This window comes from Kryptolebias marmoratus, linkage group LG24 (assembly GCF_001649575.2).
Source record: "Kryptolebias marmoratus isolate JLee-2015 linkage group LG24, ASM164957v2, whole genome shotgun sequence".
In the NCBI taxonomy this organism is placed as follows: Eukaryota; Metazoa; Chordata; class Actinopteri; order Cyprinodontiformes; family Rivulidae; genus Kryptolebias; species Kryptolebias marmoratus.
The window spans coordinates 12,937,749-12,953,965 of NC_051453.1; the positions used below are offsets into that span (position 1 = coordinate 12,937,749).

Here is a 16,217-nt window from a genome sequence, read left to right on the forward strand (position 1 = left end):
TATTACAAAGATAAAACCAAATGCATTTGGGAGACAATCCTCAAATAAAATGTGGGAAAACACATCACCTCAAAGTGTCAGCAAAGTGCCCCAAAGATTGTCTGAGGAAACAAAGGATGTTCTCTGGTTTTAAGGCTTATGTCACCCTCCCCTTCTTGAGAGGATGTCTCTCTCCTCTGGAGGTCAAAGGACAACTTCTTCCCCCTCCGTGCCTGGCACCGTGGCTCACATTCCAGCGCTTCTAACACATACCTCTCTTTCCAGATAAACTAAATAACAACTTGTTAAGGTTTTAAAATGGTGGCTAAATATAAAATGGTGATAACACAAATCAGATTAAGATATAATAATCAAATGTTAAATAAAGCCTGGGAGAATAAATACAAGGCCTTATATTCCACAACATTTAGATTATATGCAGAACTGTTGCTCTTCTTATGATTAAATGCTGTTTAAGTGAAAGCTTGGTTTTGTCTAATTCCACAATGTATAGTTATGTTAGCAAAGAAATCTTGATAAATAACCACACCTTTATTTAATGATGGCGTACTAGATGAGAATAAATAAAATAACTTTCCCTAATAAATCAAGAAGTAACTACACACTTCCAAAATAATGAAGCTCCAGAAAGAATAGTCTGATTTGGACGTAATTTGGTCCACATGCAGACCAGCTATTTGTATGTAAACAATTTCATTTACAAAGACCTGGACGGTCCAGATCAACCACTAAAGAAAGAAAGTTCACAAGTGGAGATAGGATTATCAGGCAGTACGACAACACAACTGGTGCACTGCAGTGAACCATATTTCCATCTTTTTCATATTTAGACTAAAGACCCTGACTATTTATTTTTTGGTTTAAAAGAAAAGACAAAAAATTTTATGTTATACAGATAACATTAAAATAAAAAAAAAACCTGATAAAGTATTTATATTGATACTCAGTACTGCCACACTAAGATGTTAACAGTAGATTTTTTTCAGCGTCACAACATCTTTGTGCCTGCTTCAGTCAGGGTTTTGGCAGTGCTGCTTTGAACATGATGGCTTGCATCACACTTAAAAGATGTTAAGAAACTTGAAGGATTTTGTCATATTTAGATGAGACCAATTAAAAATAAAACAACGCTAAGTGTGCAAGTGTAGGTTTAAGATCGTCATGTTCCGATGAAGCATTTTATTTCGTATATATGAAACTGAGTACAGAATCACTTTATTTTCCTAATTACATTGGCGTTTTCTTTCAGTTTAAAGCTCACAGTTTGCAAATACCACACCAGAGAGAAACCACGTCTAAAACAACTTTAATCTCTCCTGTTGCCAGAATATACAGAATGATTTTTACATTCCCATTAAATCATGCACTTACAGTAGCCTTTGTGTCCATTGTGTTTCTACATATTCAAAATTTTTCTCACATTTGTATTTAGCTTCCCCCCCCCCCAAAAAAAGCAAAATATTTACATTACGTATATTTTTTTTACAGACTAATCGTAACATTTTGTGCAAATTACTCTGTTGAGTAAATCCAGTGATATTTAAACAGGCATATTTTAAATTTAATACAAACCCACGCACACAACTCAGAAAATGTCAAACTTTAAAACAAAACACAACTTGATACAGAATGTTGTGTACGACACATTTCCTGTAATGTTTACAGAAATCTGTATTTAACAGATGCAGAACGAGCACACATTTTCAATCAGTAATGTGATTACCTAAAACAAATTGCAAAAACTATGTACCGTATATACATTTGCAGCTAGTACATCGATCCTCGCGAGATGATGTTTGGCATTCTAATGTCTTCTCCTTGAGCTGGATTTGGTTGTCTGAACATTTTATGCAGCATCAGCTTTAAATGGCTCCTGAACTTTACACCAACGAATACATAAAACACAGGGTTCAAGCAGCAGTGGGAGAAAGCAATGAACCTGCACACACTGAATGCATAGTCGAGACGGTTGCTTGTGTCACAGTCATCGAATGGTGAAATCAATTCGTCAGCCAAAATTCTCAAAAAGATCACCACGTTGTAGGGCACCCAGCCAACAAAAAAAACAGCTACGATACAGAAGACCAACTTGACTGCTCTGTTTTTTGTGTGAGACCTGGTTTTTGTGATCTTTATTAGTATCTGAATGTAGCAGAAAGCCATCACGGCAAAAGCAACCGTGAAGAAAATGTTCTGCTGGCCGGAACTAACACTTTTCCATAACAAGCTGTTGTATTCACAGCCCAAGGAATCTTTGTCCTTGTGATGGATGACGATGAGAGAGGTGAAGAGAAGGGAGGGCATTGCCGCTGCAATGCTAACTATCCATATTACACCAGACACTAAAATCCCGGTGCAAAGGTTCTGACTGCTCATGTCAGTGAGAGGATGAACCACGGCCAAATACCTGTAGATGGTCATGACGGTCAGGAAAAGGATGCTGCTGTAAAAGCCGGTGAAAAAGACAAAAGTCACAATCTTGCAGATAATCTCTGAAAGGATCCATCCCCAGATGTGGTAGATGGCCCAGAAGGGGAGCCCGATGGTGAAGACAAGGTCCGAGACGGCCAGGTTGAGGATGAAGATGTTAGTCAGTGATTTCAGGTTTTCATACAGGCCCAGGATTACAAGAACAAGGACGTTTCCCGTCAGACTCAGTGTGAAAACGATAGAGAAGAAAACTGGAGTCGCAATGGATCCAAATTTGACCACCTCGTCTTTTTCACAGACTCCATCCGAATAGTCGTAATCAGCGGTTGTGTTTAAAAAGTCCATAACTGCTGGTAAAGTAGAACCCTAAATGATAGATATGACAATAATTTATTGACATGAACTATTTTTTTTTTAAAGTATAAGAAAATCTTACCTTCTTCCTCTTTGGACTGATAGGTTGCTGAATGTGACGCTCTCTCAATGGTTACAAGAACTAAACAGGTCTGGGCTTTTATGTAGCAGCTTGTGCTTTCATTTCCTTTTCTTTGTTTCAGGTATTTAAGATTCATTTTAAACAAGTTCTTCAAGGTAATGTATTTTTACTTATAAAAAAACGGCAAACAAATATTCTCCATTTGAAAAAGTGGTGTAATGACGCAGTCACTCTCGTTGTGTGTTTTTTTATCTAAGTTTCATGCTGGTTTTGCCATGGCCCCTTTATTTTTAACCATCAAAACTGATCTTTTTGTCTTTTAATGCATCTGTCTGTCATAAGACTCAACTAAAAACATAGTGTCAAGCATATTTCCATACATCACACATTTTCATTTAAGACCTTGCCTAGTAGGCCTGACACTACAATAGGGGTAACATTTGTTTTGCTTCGTTTATGAACAACAATTTTAATTGTCCTCCAGTTTGAAGGCTATACATCCTCATTATCATAAATTTATTATCAGGAGTTTGGTTTATTCTCTCTAAAACAGTTTTGCACAGTTGGAAGTAAAAATGGCTAAACTTTTTAGTTTCGGTTTAGCCTTGCAATAAGAATAAAGCTTTATTTTAAAGCCTCTGATGTGTTTTTTTGGGGTTGATGAGTTTAGTTTGGCCTTAAGGTTATCAAGCTTTGACTGGTTTATTGTGAGACTCTATTCTAATATAAAGTTTAAAAAGGTTAGGTAGACTATAGTGTCAATGTACAAAGGGGATGGGGTTAGCAGTTGAGTGTTTTCTGGTCTTAATTGAGAAAAATGTGTGATTTTTGTTCAGGCACTTTTAAAGGCCCTTGTTTAAAGTCTGGCAGGTTTTGCTAGAGCATAACAGATAAGTTATAGCACAGCTTATTTTGATGGGCAGGAATATTTCGTTAGAATGTCATAAAACATTCTAACGAATGTTTTATGACATTCTAACGAAATAAGATTTACGGCTTAAAACATGATAATTTCTTCTACTACAAATCAATCTGCCATAGTTGTGTTTTTGATCACATGACGCCACTGTTTACTCTGTTACAACAACCGAACTTCCTGCTTCATAAAGCCCGCCCACCTGCTTCAAGCCGATTGGTCAGAGCGCTGAATGTCGCCTTGTGATTGTCAGTTACGTCACTTCTAGCAAGTTTGCTCGCTTTGTTTAAAGGCTCTAAGTTGATTGTTATGGGCCTAACTCATATCTAAAAAAGTATGTCATGCTTATTTATATTTTGCTTGTCTTTCTCTAGCCAATAGTTATGAAGATGCTACACCATAAAAGCTGTTATCTTCTGCTAATGTCAAGATTATGTTTGAGTTTCTTGTAGTTAATAATTTGTCAAAGCGCCGTGTAACGATTCTACGTCTGTAGAAACTACTTTTTATGAGTTTAAATTGTTGAATTGTTTTATGTTTCCGTGAGCTTTGCTAGTAAAACTGTAATGGCGATGGTGGAGTTTTAAAACTTTAGTTTACATATGAGGCGTTGTTTAAGTCCGACTCACGTTAACTTAAATAGTTATTTTTTAATTAAAACAAGTCTGAGGTTGGGACGTGTTAGCTTGTGTGTTATTCTTACGACCAGTATGACAGCTTTATTACGTTTAGTAAATGTTATATATCATGCTCATTACATGTTCGCAAAGTTGACTTGAAATGTAATCATAAATATTTGGCAGTGAAGCATGATAGAAACACTAATTTCATAAAGTTTTTCTGTTTCAGAGGAGGGCTGCTATTGTCTGTTAGGGAGCTGCAGGACAAACACGCATTTTAATGGGTAAGTAAGTAGATCTGGAGGTCATTTTTCAGGATACTTTTTTAAGTTCAGCCACAAATGGCCTAAATGTAAGATGCTGTTCCTCTTTTTAATGTTAGTTATTCGTCAGGTATTGCCATGCTGCATGTGACGGCGTCATAAGACAAGATAATTGTGTCAAACACCACAAATCACTGGTATTGCGCTCAGTGTGGGTCCTCTTTTTTGCGCAGTCACTTCCTGACTTTATGGCATGATCAAACTTTTAGAGGAAATATAAACTAATTTAATTTGTTATTGATTTTGCATGCCAAAACTTATAGAGAACAAATGTTTCCAAACTGCTGAATGAATCTGATTTCTTGTTTTGACCAAAGGCTGAAGATGAACTGAACAAGGCCACGGCCTGGCATGAACTTAAGTTTGATTTATCCAGGAAGAGTGAAGGAGCGGGGAGCAACACTGTCTTGTCCTTATAATTTTGTTTTATCGATCGTTAGAAGCCAAGCCTTCGCTCAGCCGTCAGACCTAAGAGAAGTGTTTCCTGCACAGGATGGAGCAGACTGCTAACTGACGTGTGACGTGTTTGCGTGATGCCGTTTGCTGTTTCTGGAGCCATGAGAGAGTGTGTGTTGACGAGCTTTTGTTTCAAACTGATTCTCTGATTCAGCAGACTGGATGTGATCCTGTGGCTCCTGGTTGCCAGGGAGCGAGAGGAGGGGTTATGGCTGCTGGGGGTACAGTCGGGGAGAGCCAGCTCCAAAGGATTATCAGAGATCTACACGGTACGTCAGCGTTACGTTGGACATGTCAGTTTGTGTGTGTGTGTGTGTGAATGAGTGGCAGAGTGTTATTGGCAGACAAAGGATAAAGAGTTAGAGATGTGATTTCACGACTCTTTTCCAAGTCTAACCTTTACTTGTGGAACTAGCTGCCCTCTCCGTACCTTTAAATAATTTGGGTAAGCAATCGTCTCATGCCATGTTTGTGTAGCGAGGGTGTGGTGGAAGCCTCTGCCACCATGCAGCGAGAGCATGTGCTGAGCGGGCACAAGTCACACGTGTCTTTCCTGTGTTTGCGATGGATACGAGGCAAGTTTTTAGATGTAAGTAAACGGTGTCACCGTCACTCTTCTTCCCTCATCTCTGAACTGTGTTTTTTTATTTTTACATTTCAGAGGCTGTTGCGGAGCTTTCAAAGGAGTACAAGGAAAGTGGGGAGCCAATCACAGATGACAGCACCAATTTGCACAAATTCTCCTACAAACTGGAGTATCTGCTTCAGGTGGGGTTTTGCTTTCATTGTCACACTGAACAAACAAACAAAAAAAAAAGCACCAGTTACCCTGTAAAACTTTAAATAAATTACCTAAAAATGATTGGGCAAGCTAGAAAATGGAACAATTTATTCTTAGAACATGTTTGGCAAATAAAAATAATTCAAAGGAACTTCTTTGTCTTTTAATTCTTCTGAAGAATTTTTTCACTTCAACCATATCTTTTTTTTTTTTTTTTTCAGTTTGACCAGAAGGAGAAAACAACGTTTTTAGGTAACAAGAAGGACTACTGGGATTACTTCAATGACTGTTTGGCAAAGATCAAGGGAGCCAATGATGGAATTCGTTTTGTCAAATCCATCGCTGAGGTGTGTTTTTTTTAATAAAGAAGAAATAGGCTTGTTTTGCCTTAACATACTTTTTACACAGACAAATATAAGGGCTTCTGGTAGACCACCAGACAGTCATAACATGGATGGATGAATGATTAGATAGATGTAAGAAGCTAAAATAAACGGCTGCATATTGAATTTGGAGATTCAAGGACTATTGTCTGTTCAACATAATGCATCTTGCAAACCTGAGTGTGCATAAGCACCATTTAAAACCGCTGTCTGAAACTATGTCTCCTTCTTCTCCTCCAGCTGAAGACATCTCTGGGTAAGGGACGAGCATTTATCCGCTACTCCCTCGTTCATCAACGATTGGCGGATACGCTGCAGCAGTGCCTGATGAACCAGAGAGTCACCAGGTGAAACAGCCCCGCAGTTTGGAGTGTTTATGTTTTCTTGTAAAAGTGAAGGGCTTTACTTGGAAGTGCAATAATAATAATAATATGTAATTATATGTCATGTAATGAAAAGAGTCAGGTGAAGTCATGTGCAAAAAACTCGCTTTCCGCAAAGAGGAAGCGGATGTGTCGCAGCTGATCTCTGCCAGATGTTTCAAGAGGATCGGAGACCCAGTGTTCAGTCAGGATCTCACAACAAGGACCCAGTGGAGTTTTTCAGCCTACACCCAGGCACATTTAGGATTAAAATGGTTTCATCCAGGGGCCAAGTCCCAAACATACTTTAAGACTTATATTTAGAATAATAAACTCAGTAATAAAATGCACAGTAAAGTGAAGCTGAAATTTAGGTTTATTAGGGGAAGTAAATAAACTAATTATATGCACTGACACTGATGGAAACAGAGCTTTAATTTCATTTTTGTGCTCTAAATGATGCGTCGACTCAAGTCATCATTTTGCGATATTGTCAAATGAGTCCACTACTTTTAGAAGAACTAGTGCTACAAAAGAAAAAGCTGTTGAATTATAAGGAAGTTTTATACTTTATGTAATTTACCTGTCAAAATTAGTGTATGAAAAATTTGTAGGAAAAATATTGTATGTGTAAATATATTTGCTGATGTGTAAAAAAAAACTGGTGTCTAAAAGTCTGGACTTCAAAACTGTCAATTATTCTTAATGTTAGAAAATCTGCTCTTTGTTGGATCAGTGTGTCATATTTTTGTTGCCACCGTAACAGTCTTTAATTATTCTGTATGAGTGAATAATGGGTTGTCTCCTAAACTAGGTTATTGTTACTTAAACAAGATTAAATTAGGCTTGCACGAAAAGTTTTAGTTTTTTTTTACAAGATCCAACATTGTGTGAGGGAAGTTTAAGGATTTAATGTTTCCATTTTTTTGTCAATGTTTCTTTATTAAATAGCATTAACCCCTAATACTCCTAAACGCCACTGTTTTTGTTTAATGTAGGTTTTGCCGTCTTGGGCGCACCAAAAACAGTGCAGTCTTAAATTCAGTGGCTAACATGTTTTACTTAATTTTCACATTACTGTTCTTACATCCTTTGAAGCCCCCATTATTGTTCCACTGTGTTTTACTCCGACTTTTCCCTCATTTTTTCTTTTCCACACAGTGACTGGTACTATGCAAGAAGTCCTTTGTTGAAGGCCCACCTTAGTGCTGACATAATCAGTCACCTGTATGAGCTCAACGAGGTCCAGTTTGATGTGGCCTCCAGAGGTCACGATCTTGATGCTTCCTGGCCAACATTTGCAAGGTAAACAAGTTTAAATCTTCGCTTTAAGAGACGATAAAAAGCACACAAAAAAGCATACAGACTTTTCTTTGCACCTGTGTGGTGTTTAGTCAGGCTGTCTAACACTTTCCAACAGGGCTGCATGCTTTCTCTGAGTGTGATAGATACATTTCTGAATGCAGATCAAATTTTGTTTTGATATCAAAAGATAAAGTTGTGCAGCTAGCGTAATAATATTTGTTATATTCCTGTTTGACTGCAGCTGCCGTCAAACAGACAAACTAGCTCAACCAGCCGCAGAAGTTTCTCTTCGACAGTAAAGTTTCTCTTCGGGAGTAAAGTTTACAGTAAAAGACTTCCTTTCTGATCAACAGGAAGACACTAGGAAGTGTAAGTTCACCTGGTCACATGTGGAAAGCACCCAGTCGTAGTTCCAGTATTAACAGTCTGGCTAGTACATACTCCCAGGTATTTGATATTTTCATCCAATAAGATTTCATGATAACTTTTCATGATGTTCATCACGCCCTATCTTTCTTCTCTAAATTCTGTTTACACTGTCTAGCAAGCGCCTGAGTTTCCCTCCAGCCCTGACTTTGTGCACAGTTTGTTGAGTGACCCAAATGAGTCCCTGCCTGCCTGCATGGAGGATGTCAGCACAGTTGAGGATCTGCGTCTGGAGCTGGATCAGTCAGAGCTAAAGCAGCGAGGCCTCCTCGATAAGGTTCAGCTGCTAGGTGAGGGCAATGCGGAGCTCACAGCCATAAACGAGAAGCTCCAGAGTCAGCTCGATGTGTCGCTTGCTGCCCAGAAAGAGCTCCAGGACTTGTATGAGAAACTCAAGGGAAGAGAGGAAGCCCTGTCCAGAGAGGTGGACGCTTTCAGGGCTGACAACAAAGCCAAGGAGGCTCAGCATGTTTTGCTTCAGGAAAAGCTGGAGGCTGCTGAGCAAAAGAACTTGGAGCTCATGGCGAAGATGGATGGGTTTCTGAATGAGAAGGGCCAGCAGGCAGCCAGTTGCTTCGATTCAGTGCAGAAGATTCACGAGCTGCTGGACAAACTGAAAGAGGCGGAAAAAGGAAATATGGAGGCTGTAGCTGAGCGGGTGGAGTGGGAGAGGCAAGCAGAAAAACTACAAGAGGAGCTGGGAGTCACGGAGGCTGCATTAAAGGATAAAAACACAAAACTTACATCTGTGTCAGAGGAGAAGTCCAAGCTGGAGGGAAGAGTGGAGAAACAGTCTAGTACACTCGAAAAGCTTCAGGGTGACCTGGCATTGAGAGAAAAAGAGGCAAGCAACCTACAAAAGCAGCTGCAGGACCTCCAAAGATCTCTAGAGGAGAAAGATCAAGAGTTGGAAGAGGTGAAGAAGAGAGCGCAGCAAGATTTAGATGAAAAACAGGCCAACTCTGATGGCTTAAAAGAGTCTTTAGAGGCAGATGTGGCTGCAGTTACAGAGCAGCTTAAGAGAAAGGAGGCAGAACTGAGCTCCAGCTGTGAGACACTACAAAAACTAGATGCTAAGAACCAAAGCCTGACTACACAGAGGGACAAACTGACCACTAGCCTTGCTGAGCATGAAGATCAGATGAAAGAACAGGCTGCACAGATCGAAGACTACAAGACGCAGTGCACCGATCTACTGGAATCAAATAAGAAGCTGCAGACCACAGTGAGGAAAAATGAGGAGCTGCTAAACGAGATGACAGAGACGAGAACAGCGCTCGAGTCTGAATTAGCATCTCTGAGGGCTTCTGAGAAGCAACTCAGAGGCCAGCTGGATGATGCCAAGATGACAGTGGATGAGAAAGAGAAGGCGCTTCGTGAGGAGAACTGCAGGCTGGACGAGGGTCTGCAGCGAGCCACGATGGCCGCAAAGTTGTCAGAGACGACATTAAAGCGACTGGAGCAGCAGAATCAGAGTCTGCAAGAGGAGCAGGAGAAATTAAATTCAGCCATCAGTCGCATGCAAGCGGATCTGAAGAATGTGCATCAAAAGAAAGAGGAACTGGAGAAAAACGTAGAGGCTTTGGACAAAAAAGAAGTCAGTCTTCAAGAAGAGCTTAATACCAAAAACGAACAGTTAGAGAGTAAAGAAAAGGATCTTGTTAAGTTGCTGTCCACAGTAAAAGATCTAGAGGCTAAGGAGAAGGAGCTTGAGATTGCCAAATCAAATGCAGAAGCGACTTGTGCCAGACAGACAGAGGTGATAGAAAAGGTCACAGCTGAGAAACAGGCAGTGGAGAGTTCACAACTAGAGAAGAGTGCAGTTCGAGCCAAGGAGAACCAGGAAGTCGCTGCCAAACTCGCTGTGCTTGAAAGCCAGTTGGAGGTTAGCATGAAGGAGGTGTCCAGGCTTCAGGCAGAGCTCCTGGACCAAAAGGTGCAGGCGCAGAGATCTGAGGAGGAAAAGCTGAAATCCCAAGTACAGCTGGAGGTGACAGAGGCCCAAAGAGATGAGCTCCGGGCTCTCACCGAGAAGCTGAAATCCCAAACAGAGGCACTGAATCAGAAGCACATAGCAGAGCTCATGGAGTGGAAAACTAAAGAAGAGGCCTTCGCTAAACAGCGTGATCGAGAAGCAGCAGCCCACGCAGAGCTGGCTATTTCTGTGACTGCCGTCCAAGAGGAGCTGTCTAAAGTCAAAGCAGAGAATAACAGGCTGACTTTAGAGAACAACGAGATCCGCGAGGGTCTGCACAGAGCGAACACTGAGATGGCAGAGCTGGGGATGACCGTCTGTAGGCTGAATGCAGAAAAGGAGGAGGCCAGCGAGCACCGGGCAGGGAGGGCTGCCGAGATCGAAGAGCTGAAGAAAAAGGTAGAGCAACTTGAGGTGTGCAAGGAGGAACTTCAGCTGGAGAACAAACGTCTACAAGAGGAGCTAAGGGAAACCGAGTCATTTCCGGAGACCATCACGAAGCTCCAGAAACAGCTGGAAAAGACTAAGAACCAGATGCAAAGTGTGAAGGACTCCTGCCGAGAGGAGATAGATGCTGTCAAGTTCCAAATGAGCTCGGATACCATGAATTATCAGGTCAGCTTAAAGGTGAGTTCAGCAGAATCAGCCAATCATTACTTGGATAACGCAACTAACAACTAGTGACGTCTTAAATTTCCCACCTGAAGTTTTATCTCAGACTTCAAACTTTTGGATGTTCATCAATTTTGGTACAATCTCTCCTCGTGACTAAATGTAATTGTTTTGATGACATTCTGAGTTCCTCCAAAACCATAATCAGATTTAAAAAAAAGTTGGTTTATCCAACATCTGACTTACTGTCAAATAGCAGCTTTTTCTTTTCCATCAGCTTCAAATGTGGTTAGAAAAAAATTACATTCGGATTGTGAACATAATAATGTGTTTAATTAGCTGAAGTGTTTAGGAATATTTATTAGAACTGTCCCAATCATGCCATTTTGTACAAATAAGTGTGAATAATTATGCAATCCTTTTGTATCGTTCTTTCACGTTTAAATCAGTGAAATAATGCTTTGAATTATTGCCTTTTAGCATCATATCCAAAGGATTGCCTGGAGCAACCTATTAGGCCCTGATCATTATTTGATTTTAAATTAGAATGTGCCCACACAGAGAGACTGTTAGATTATAAGTTTAGATTGGTAATAAAAAAGGCTTCTGGGATAAAATAATGTGGATAATAAACCATAGCGGACAAAAAAATGGGGAGAGATTATTGTAATAGTTGTTGATGGGGAGAGATTATTGTAATAGTTGTTGAATTAGCAATGAGATTGTATGTCATTTATTCTTGTTCAGTTGTGTTCATGCATGTGAATGTAAAGCGAAATGTCACATGACCACTGTTTGTATTAAGCATTTAAGTCTCACTTCCTTCTCTTAAATTGCAGAGTTTGAACGAACAGCTTGAAAAGTACAAAGTCGAGGTTCGGGAGGATCAGTCGAATGTGTCCAGCTTGCAGGCGAGAGTGTCTGAACTAGAGGTTTGTATCTGTTCAAAAAGTGACAATTGAAAATCAACCAATTTAGGGGTTTTTCACTAACTGCTGTATCATGTAGAATAGTAACAAATGTTCTAAAATATGCAGTAGAAGTAGAAGTGAAATAGAAAAAGTAAAGAGTTGATATATAAATCTTCTCAAGTTTAAAGAAATGAAATGAGATCTACAGCACGGAGAATTTAGCACCATTTTCATTATATGTTCAGTACTGAGTATGAACAGGAAAAATATAGGAGCGTATTATAGTGTTTCTTAATTATTTTAAATTTTTTTTCCACTCATAATGAGCTGCCTTGATTACAAGAAGTTTTTTTTTTTTACCTTTGATTGCAAAATGTAGAATAAATGCAAACTCTCTGTGGTCCTAATCAAGTGATTTGCTCACTGAGCTGCCTTTAATTCTTTATATTCTGCCCTCTGGGCTTTTCTGCTCCTATAGATTTGTACTGAAGAAAGCAGAACTTGGTTTTCAAAGGAAACTCTTCCGAATTTTTAATTTGTTGTTTTCAAATATTGCTGCAAAACACAGACAATTATTCTGGACCATTGATTTCAAATGTTTTAAATGCAGCATAATTATCAGCTTTCATAAACAAACAACAGAACATTATTTAAAATGTAAAAGAAATATATATATATCTGATGATTGTTAATTTATTTGTTTATTTTTCCTGCTTTATAAAGGCTGAGAATAAGGAATATTTACAGCTAGTCGGCGAAAAGGACGCTCACATCACAAAGGCAGAAGACACGATTCGTGAGAACAAAAGCGAAATCGAACAGCTGAGAAGCACCGTCGCCAGGTGCGACCACGACCACAGAGAGCTGTAAATGTTTCTTTTTCGCGATGACCACATGTTGACGAACTCTCGTGTCTCTTCAGTGCTGAGGAGGCACACTTGGCTGTGCAAAGGCTGTGCGAGGAGCTGAAACAGAAACTGGAGGCAACAGAAGCTGAAAAGCAAAGCGAGCATCTGAAGATGACTGCAGAGGTCGATGACCTGAACAGAACCAAGTCCAACCTTGAGGAGCGGCTCATTGAGCTGATAAAGTACGACCTCTCTCTATTACATATAAAATAGACTGTCCATTGAAGCATGCAAAGGATTTATTTAGTTTGTTTTCTTTTTTAGATTTTGACTTCTTTGTTTTATTTAATTGGCGTCTACACTTCTTGTAAATAGTCCCTCAGGAGCGTAGGTTTATATTGGTTCCTCCATCTTCACATCTGTCTGTTTAAATTTGTCCCTAATGTACATTTCGTCTTTGCTGACGGAATCAGTGCGTTCATTCCCACATGTGTCCTGAGTGACCAGCTCTCAGTCATCTGCTCTTTATGCAATTACTGTATTCATGGAGCTGTCACAACACAGACGCACCAATCATAAATGCATTTAGTGACCTGAAGTGCATCAGTATTCAGAGAACAACACGTTTCAAATATGCATGGATCACATTTATTGTGTGTGCTGTGTTATCCAGCAGTGTTCACGCTCGTTTTTAGCGCTGTCCACTTGTGATCTGAGCAGCCGCGGTGCATGTCAGCACCGGTTCTGAACAGCTCCTCAGAAGCAGGATGGGATTTTTTTTAAATTCTAAAACAATTTGCTGGGATTGGATGGGAAAGAGAGTCAGAGCTGAAGTGTGGCGAAGAACCACTACTGTAGCAAGAATCATCTTTCTTTGATTTTTTTTCTTTTTTTTTTTTCTATCTGTAGACTTAGACACACTGTTGCCACCCGTCAAAAGCTCTCATGTACTCTGTCGAATGAAATGCAGGAAATTCAGTCAACTCCTGTGGCATGGACACACGATTTCAGCCTTTTGGCAGACTTTCATAATGCAGACAATGCTTTTGTTTCTCAGTTGCACCAAACGTGTTTAGACATTTTAGATGTTTGCGCCTCTCAATTTAAGTGCATATACAGCAATTCCAGTTTTCATTTAGCTCTAAAGCATCTGCGTTTATTAAGATACTTCTGGATGACACATAAACGCTTGTGCCTTTCGTCTTTAGGGACAAAGATGCTCTGTGGCAGAAGTCCGATGCACTGGAGTTTGAGCAGAAACTGCGAGCTGAGGAGCAGTGGTGGCTGGTGGATAAGGAGGCCACTCACTGTCTCGGCTGCCGGGAGCAATTCACCTGGTTTCTGCGCAGACATCACTGCAGGTGAGCCAACTGTCTGCACTCAAGTCTTCACCAGCCCCTGGTTCTCACATTGCACACGTTCACATCATGCATTTTAGAAATAAAAAAAACTCTGATTTGTTGAAACGCAAAAGCATATTTGTGTATTTTTTTTGTGTTTGTTGTAGACTTTGTGGACGCATTTTCTGCTACTACTGCAGCAACAACTTTGTTCTGACGAAGCACAGCGGGAAGAAGGAGCGCTGCTGCAGTGACTGCTACACGCAGCACAGCGCAGTGGTGGAGAGGTTCACAGAGGCAGAGCTGAGTCCTTCAGACGTGCCGCCACCTCCGTCTGAAGCTGCGCCTCCCCAGCCCCCACCCGAGCCCGCTCCGTATAAACCCACTCCCAGAGTGACAGGTGAGAGGCTCAGTCTGGCTGCACAAGAACTGGAAACGTGTGGACAGAATTGAAAGGAGGAACAAGGACTGAAACCTGAGCTGCAGAAATCCCATTTAGTAAACATACAGGAAGAAAATGGCATTTAAACCCAGAGGAAGAGCTTTTCTGTTATGCTTTTACTTTCTAAAAGTTAATTTGGAAAAGAAAATCTGAACACTGGGTAAAATGTAAACAAAAACAGAATTCCAGTAAAGGTCAAACATGTTATAACTAATTATGTTAGCTGGTGGCAGGTCAGCTTTCTGAATGGGTGTAAAAGGAAAATCCCAGAGAAACTGGTCTTTAAGAAGGAAAAATGGGAATGTGTGTGGGAAAATTTAAGAATAATATTACTGCATTATGATAACGTGACTTTGCAGTGATAAGCTGTTGTTCAGGTACATTTTATACAATGTTACTGTATTGATTTAAAAGATTTTAATAGGTTTTAAGTTATTTGTGTCTCTTTGTAGAGCTACAAACATCATCTATGTTCTTATTTCACCTGTTCAAGTTTGTTGACTTTAGTGATTCTTTTGCCCAGTTTCAGACCCCAGCAACAAATCGGATGACGGAGGTTATGACATCATCACAGAAGAGGAAGTGAATGGCACTTACGACAGCGATACCAACTCTCAGACCACAGGGTGCTCTCTGGAGGGTGAACCAGACCAACAACATCCCGGAGCGAATGAAATGTGAGAGTAACATTTATATAGAAATGTACCTGCATGGAGTCACCCTCAGAGGATAAGCTGAAGAGAAAAAAAAGGCAACATACGATAGGGCAAGCCAGTTTATTATATAATAACTGAACAAATTCTTCAAAGTCAGTATCTGTACTTCAACTCTTTCTAGTCTAACTGAACACTCCAGACATGCAGAATGCCATCATCAGTGGTACAGATATATCAAATGTCGTTCTTTCTTGGACAAATGTCACTTTTCTCTTTCATGTATATTGGGCTTTCAGCTTCAGATATACAGCAACGTCAAGTACAGAACATACCTGGAGCTAAATGCCCATTACACTAACAGAAAATGTAACAACATCTGTCAAATAAAGAAGAATGTTTGAAATATCTGTGGTTTATAAATTTGATTTTCAAAATAAAAAGTCATTAGAAAGAAGAATGTGGTTTTAATATACAGTCCTGCTCAACATTATTGGCACCCCTTCATGATTTGCATAGCTGAGTGAATATCTTCAGAAATAAATGGAAATGTTCAAAACTTATATCAGCAGAATCTTTCAATTTCAGGTCCAAAGTAATTTAACAAAGACAATTACCATTTCAACTTAAATATTTTAATTCCAAAGGACAAAACAGAAAACCAGCATGTGCACTAATATTGACACCCCTCTTTAATATTTGGTTGCACAGCCTTTGGCAGCAATGACGGCCTCCAAACGTTTCTTATATTCATCTATAAGCTTCTTGCACTTCTCGGGTGGCATTTTCTCCCACACTTCTTTTGCAATATGCTCAAGCTCTTGTACATTTGCAGGGTTCCTTTCGCCAATGGCAGATTTCAGCTCCACCCAAAGATTTTCAATTGGATTGAGATCAGGACTCATTGCTGGCCATTTTAAAACAGTCCATTTTTTCCCTTTCAACCAGGCCTGTGTGCTTTGGGTCGTTGTCTTGCTGGAGGACCCAGGATCTTCGCC

The 16,217-nt window shown here is 39.9% G+C and overlaps 2 protein-coding genes across 4 annotated transcripts in view; one reads left to right on the top strand and one right to left on the bottom strand.

Moving 5' to 3' along the window:
• Window positions 1-1,145: 1,145 nt before the first annotated feature.
• Window positions 1,146-2,904, bottom strand: xcr1a.1 (chemokine (C motif) receptor 1a, duplicate 1). The gene is made up of 2 exons (XM_017407285.3): window positions 2,867-2,904; window positions 1,146-2,796 (listed from the first exon to the last, which is right to left on the bottom strand). Exon 2 carries the CDS (start codon window positions 2,773-2,775, stop codon window positions 1,768-1,770), a length of 1,008 nt encoding a protein of 335 aa, XP_017262774.1. The 5' UTR covers window positions 2,776-2,796; window positions 2,867-2,904; the 3' UTR covers window positions 1,146-1,767.
• Window positions 2,905-4,032: 1,128 nt separating this feature from the next.
• The window catches only part of fyco1a (FYVE and coiled-coil domain autophagy adaptor 1a), a 17,993-nt gene continuing 5,808 nt past the window's right edge, over window positions 4,033-16,217 (top strand). For 2 of the 3 annotated variants that reach the window (XM_017407312.2, XM_017407317.2), the window contains exons 1-15: window positions 4,035-4,116; window positions 4,632-4,686; window positions 5,336-5,450; window positions 5,843-5,949; window positions 6,184-6,309; window positions 6,586-6,692; window positions 7,869-8,012; window positions 8,366-8,459; window positions 8,557-11,040; window positions 11,865-11,957; window positions 12,660-12,778; window positions 12,859-13,026; window positions 13,993-14,145; window positions 14,292-14,524; window positions 15,090-15,243. In XM_017407312.2, the coding sequence (XP_017262801.1) occupies window positions 5,390-5,450; window positions 5,843-5,949; window positions 6,184-6,309; window positions 6,586-6,692; window positions 7,869-8,012; window positions 8,366-8,459; window positions 8,557-11,040; window positions 11,865-11,957; window positions 12,660-12,778; window positions 12,859-13,026; window positions 13,993-14,145; window positions 14,292-14,524; window positions 15,090-15,243 (4,043 nt within the window). In that variant the 5' untranslated portion in view covers window positions 4,035-4,116; window positions 4,632-4,686; window positions 5,336-5,389. Of the gene's footprint in view, window positions 4,117-4,631; window positions 4,687-5,335; window positions 5,451-5,842; window positions 5,950-6,183; window positions 6,310-6,585; window positions 6,693-7,868; window positions 8,013-8,365; window positions 8,460-8,556; window positions 11,041-11,864; window positions 11,958-12,659; window positions 12,779-12,858; window positions 13,027-13,992; window positions 14,146-14,291; window positions 14,525-15,089; window positions 15,244-16,217 lie in introns of all 3 variants that reach the window. The other variant, XM_017407313.3, reaches the window with a different exon arrangement.

Coding starts and splice junctions, on each gene's coding strand:
- xcr1a.1 (XM_017407285.3), bottom strand. CDS start 2,775: ATGGACTTTTTAAACACAACCGCTGATTACGACTATTCGGATGGAGTC.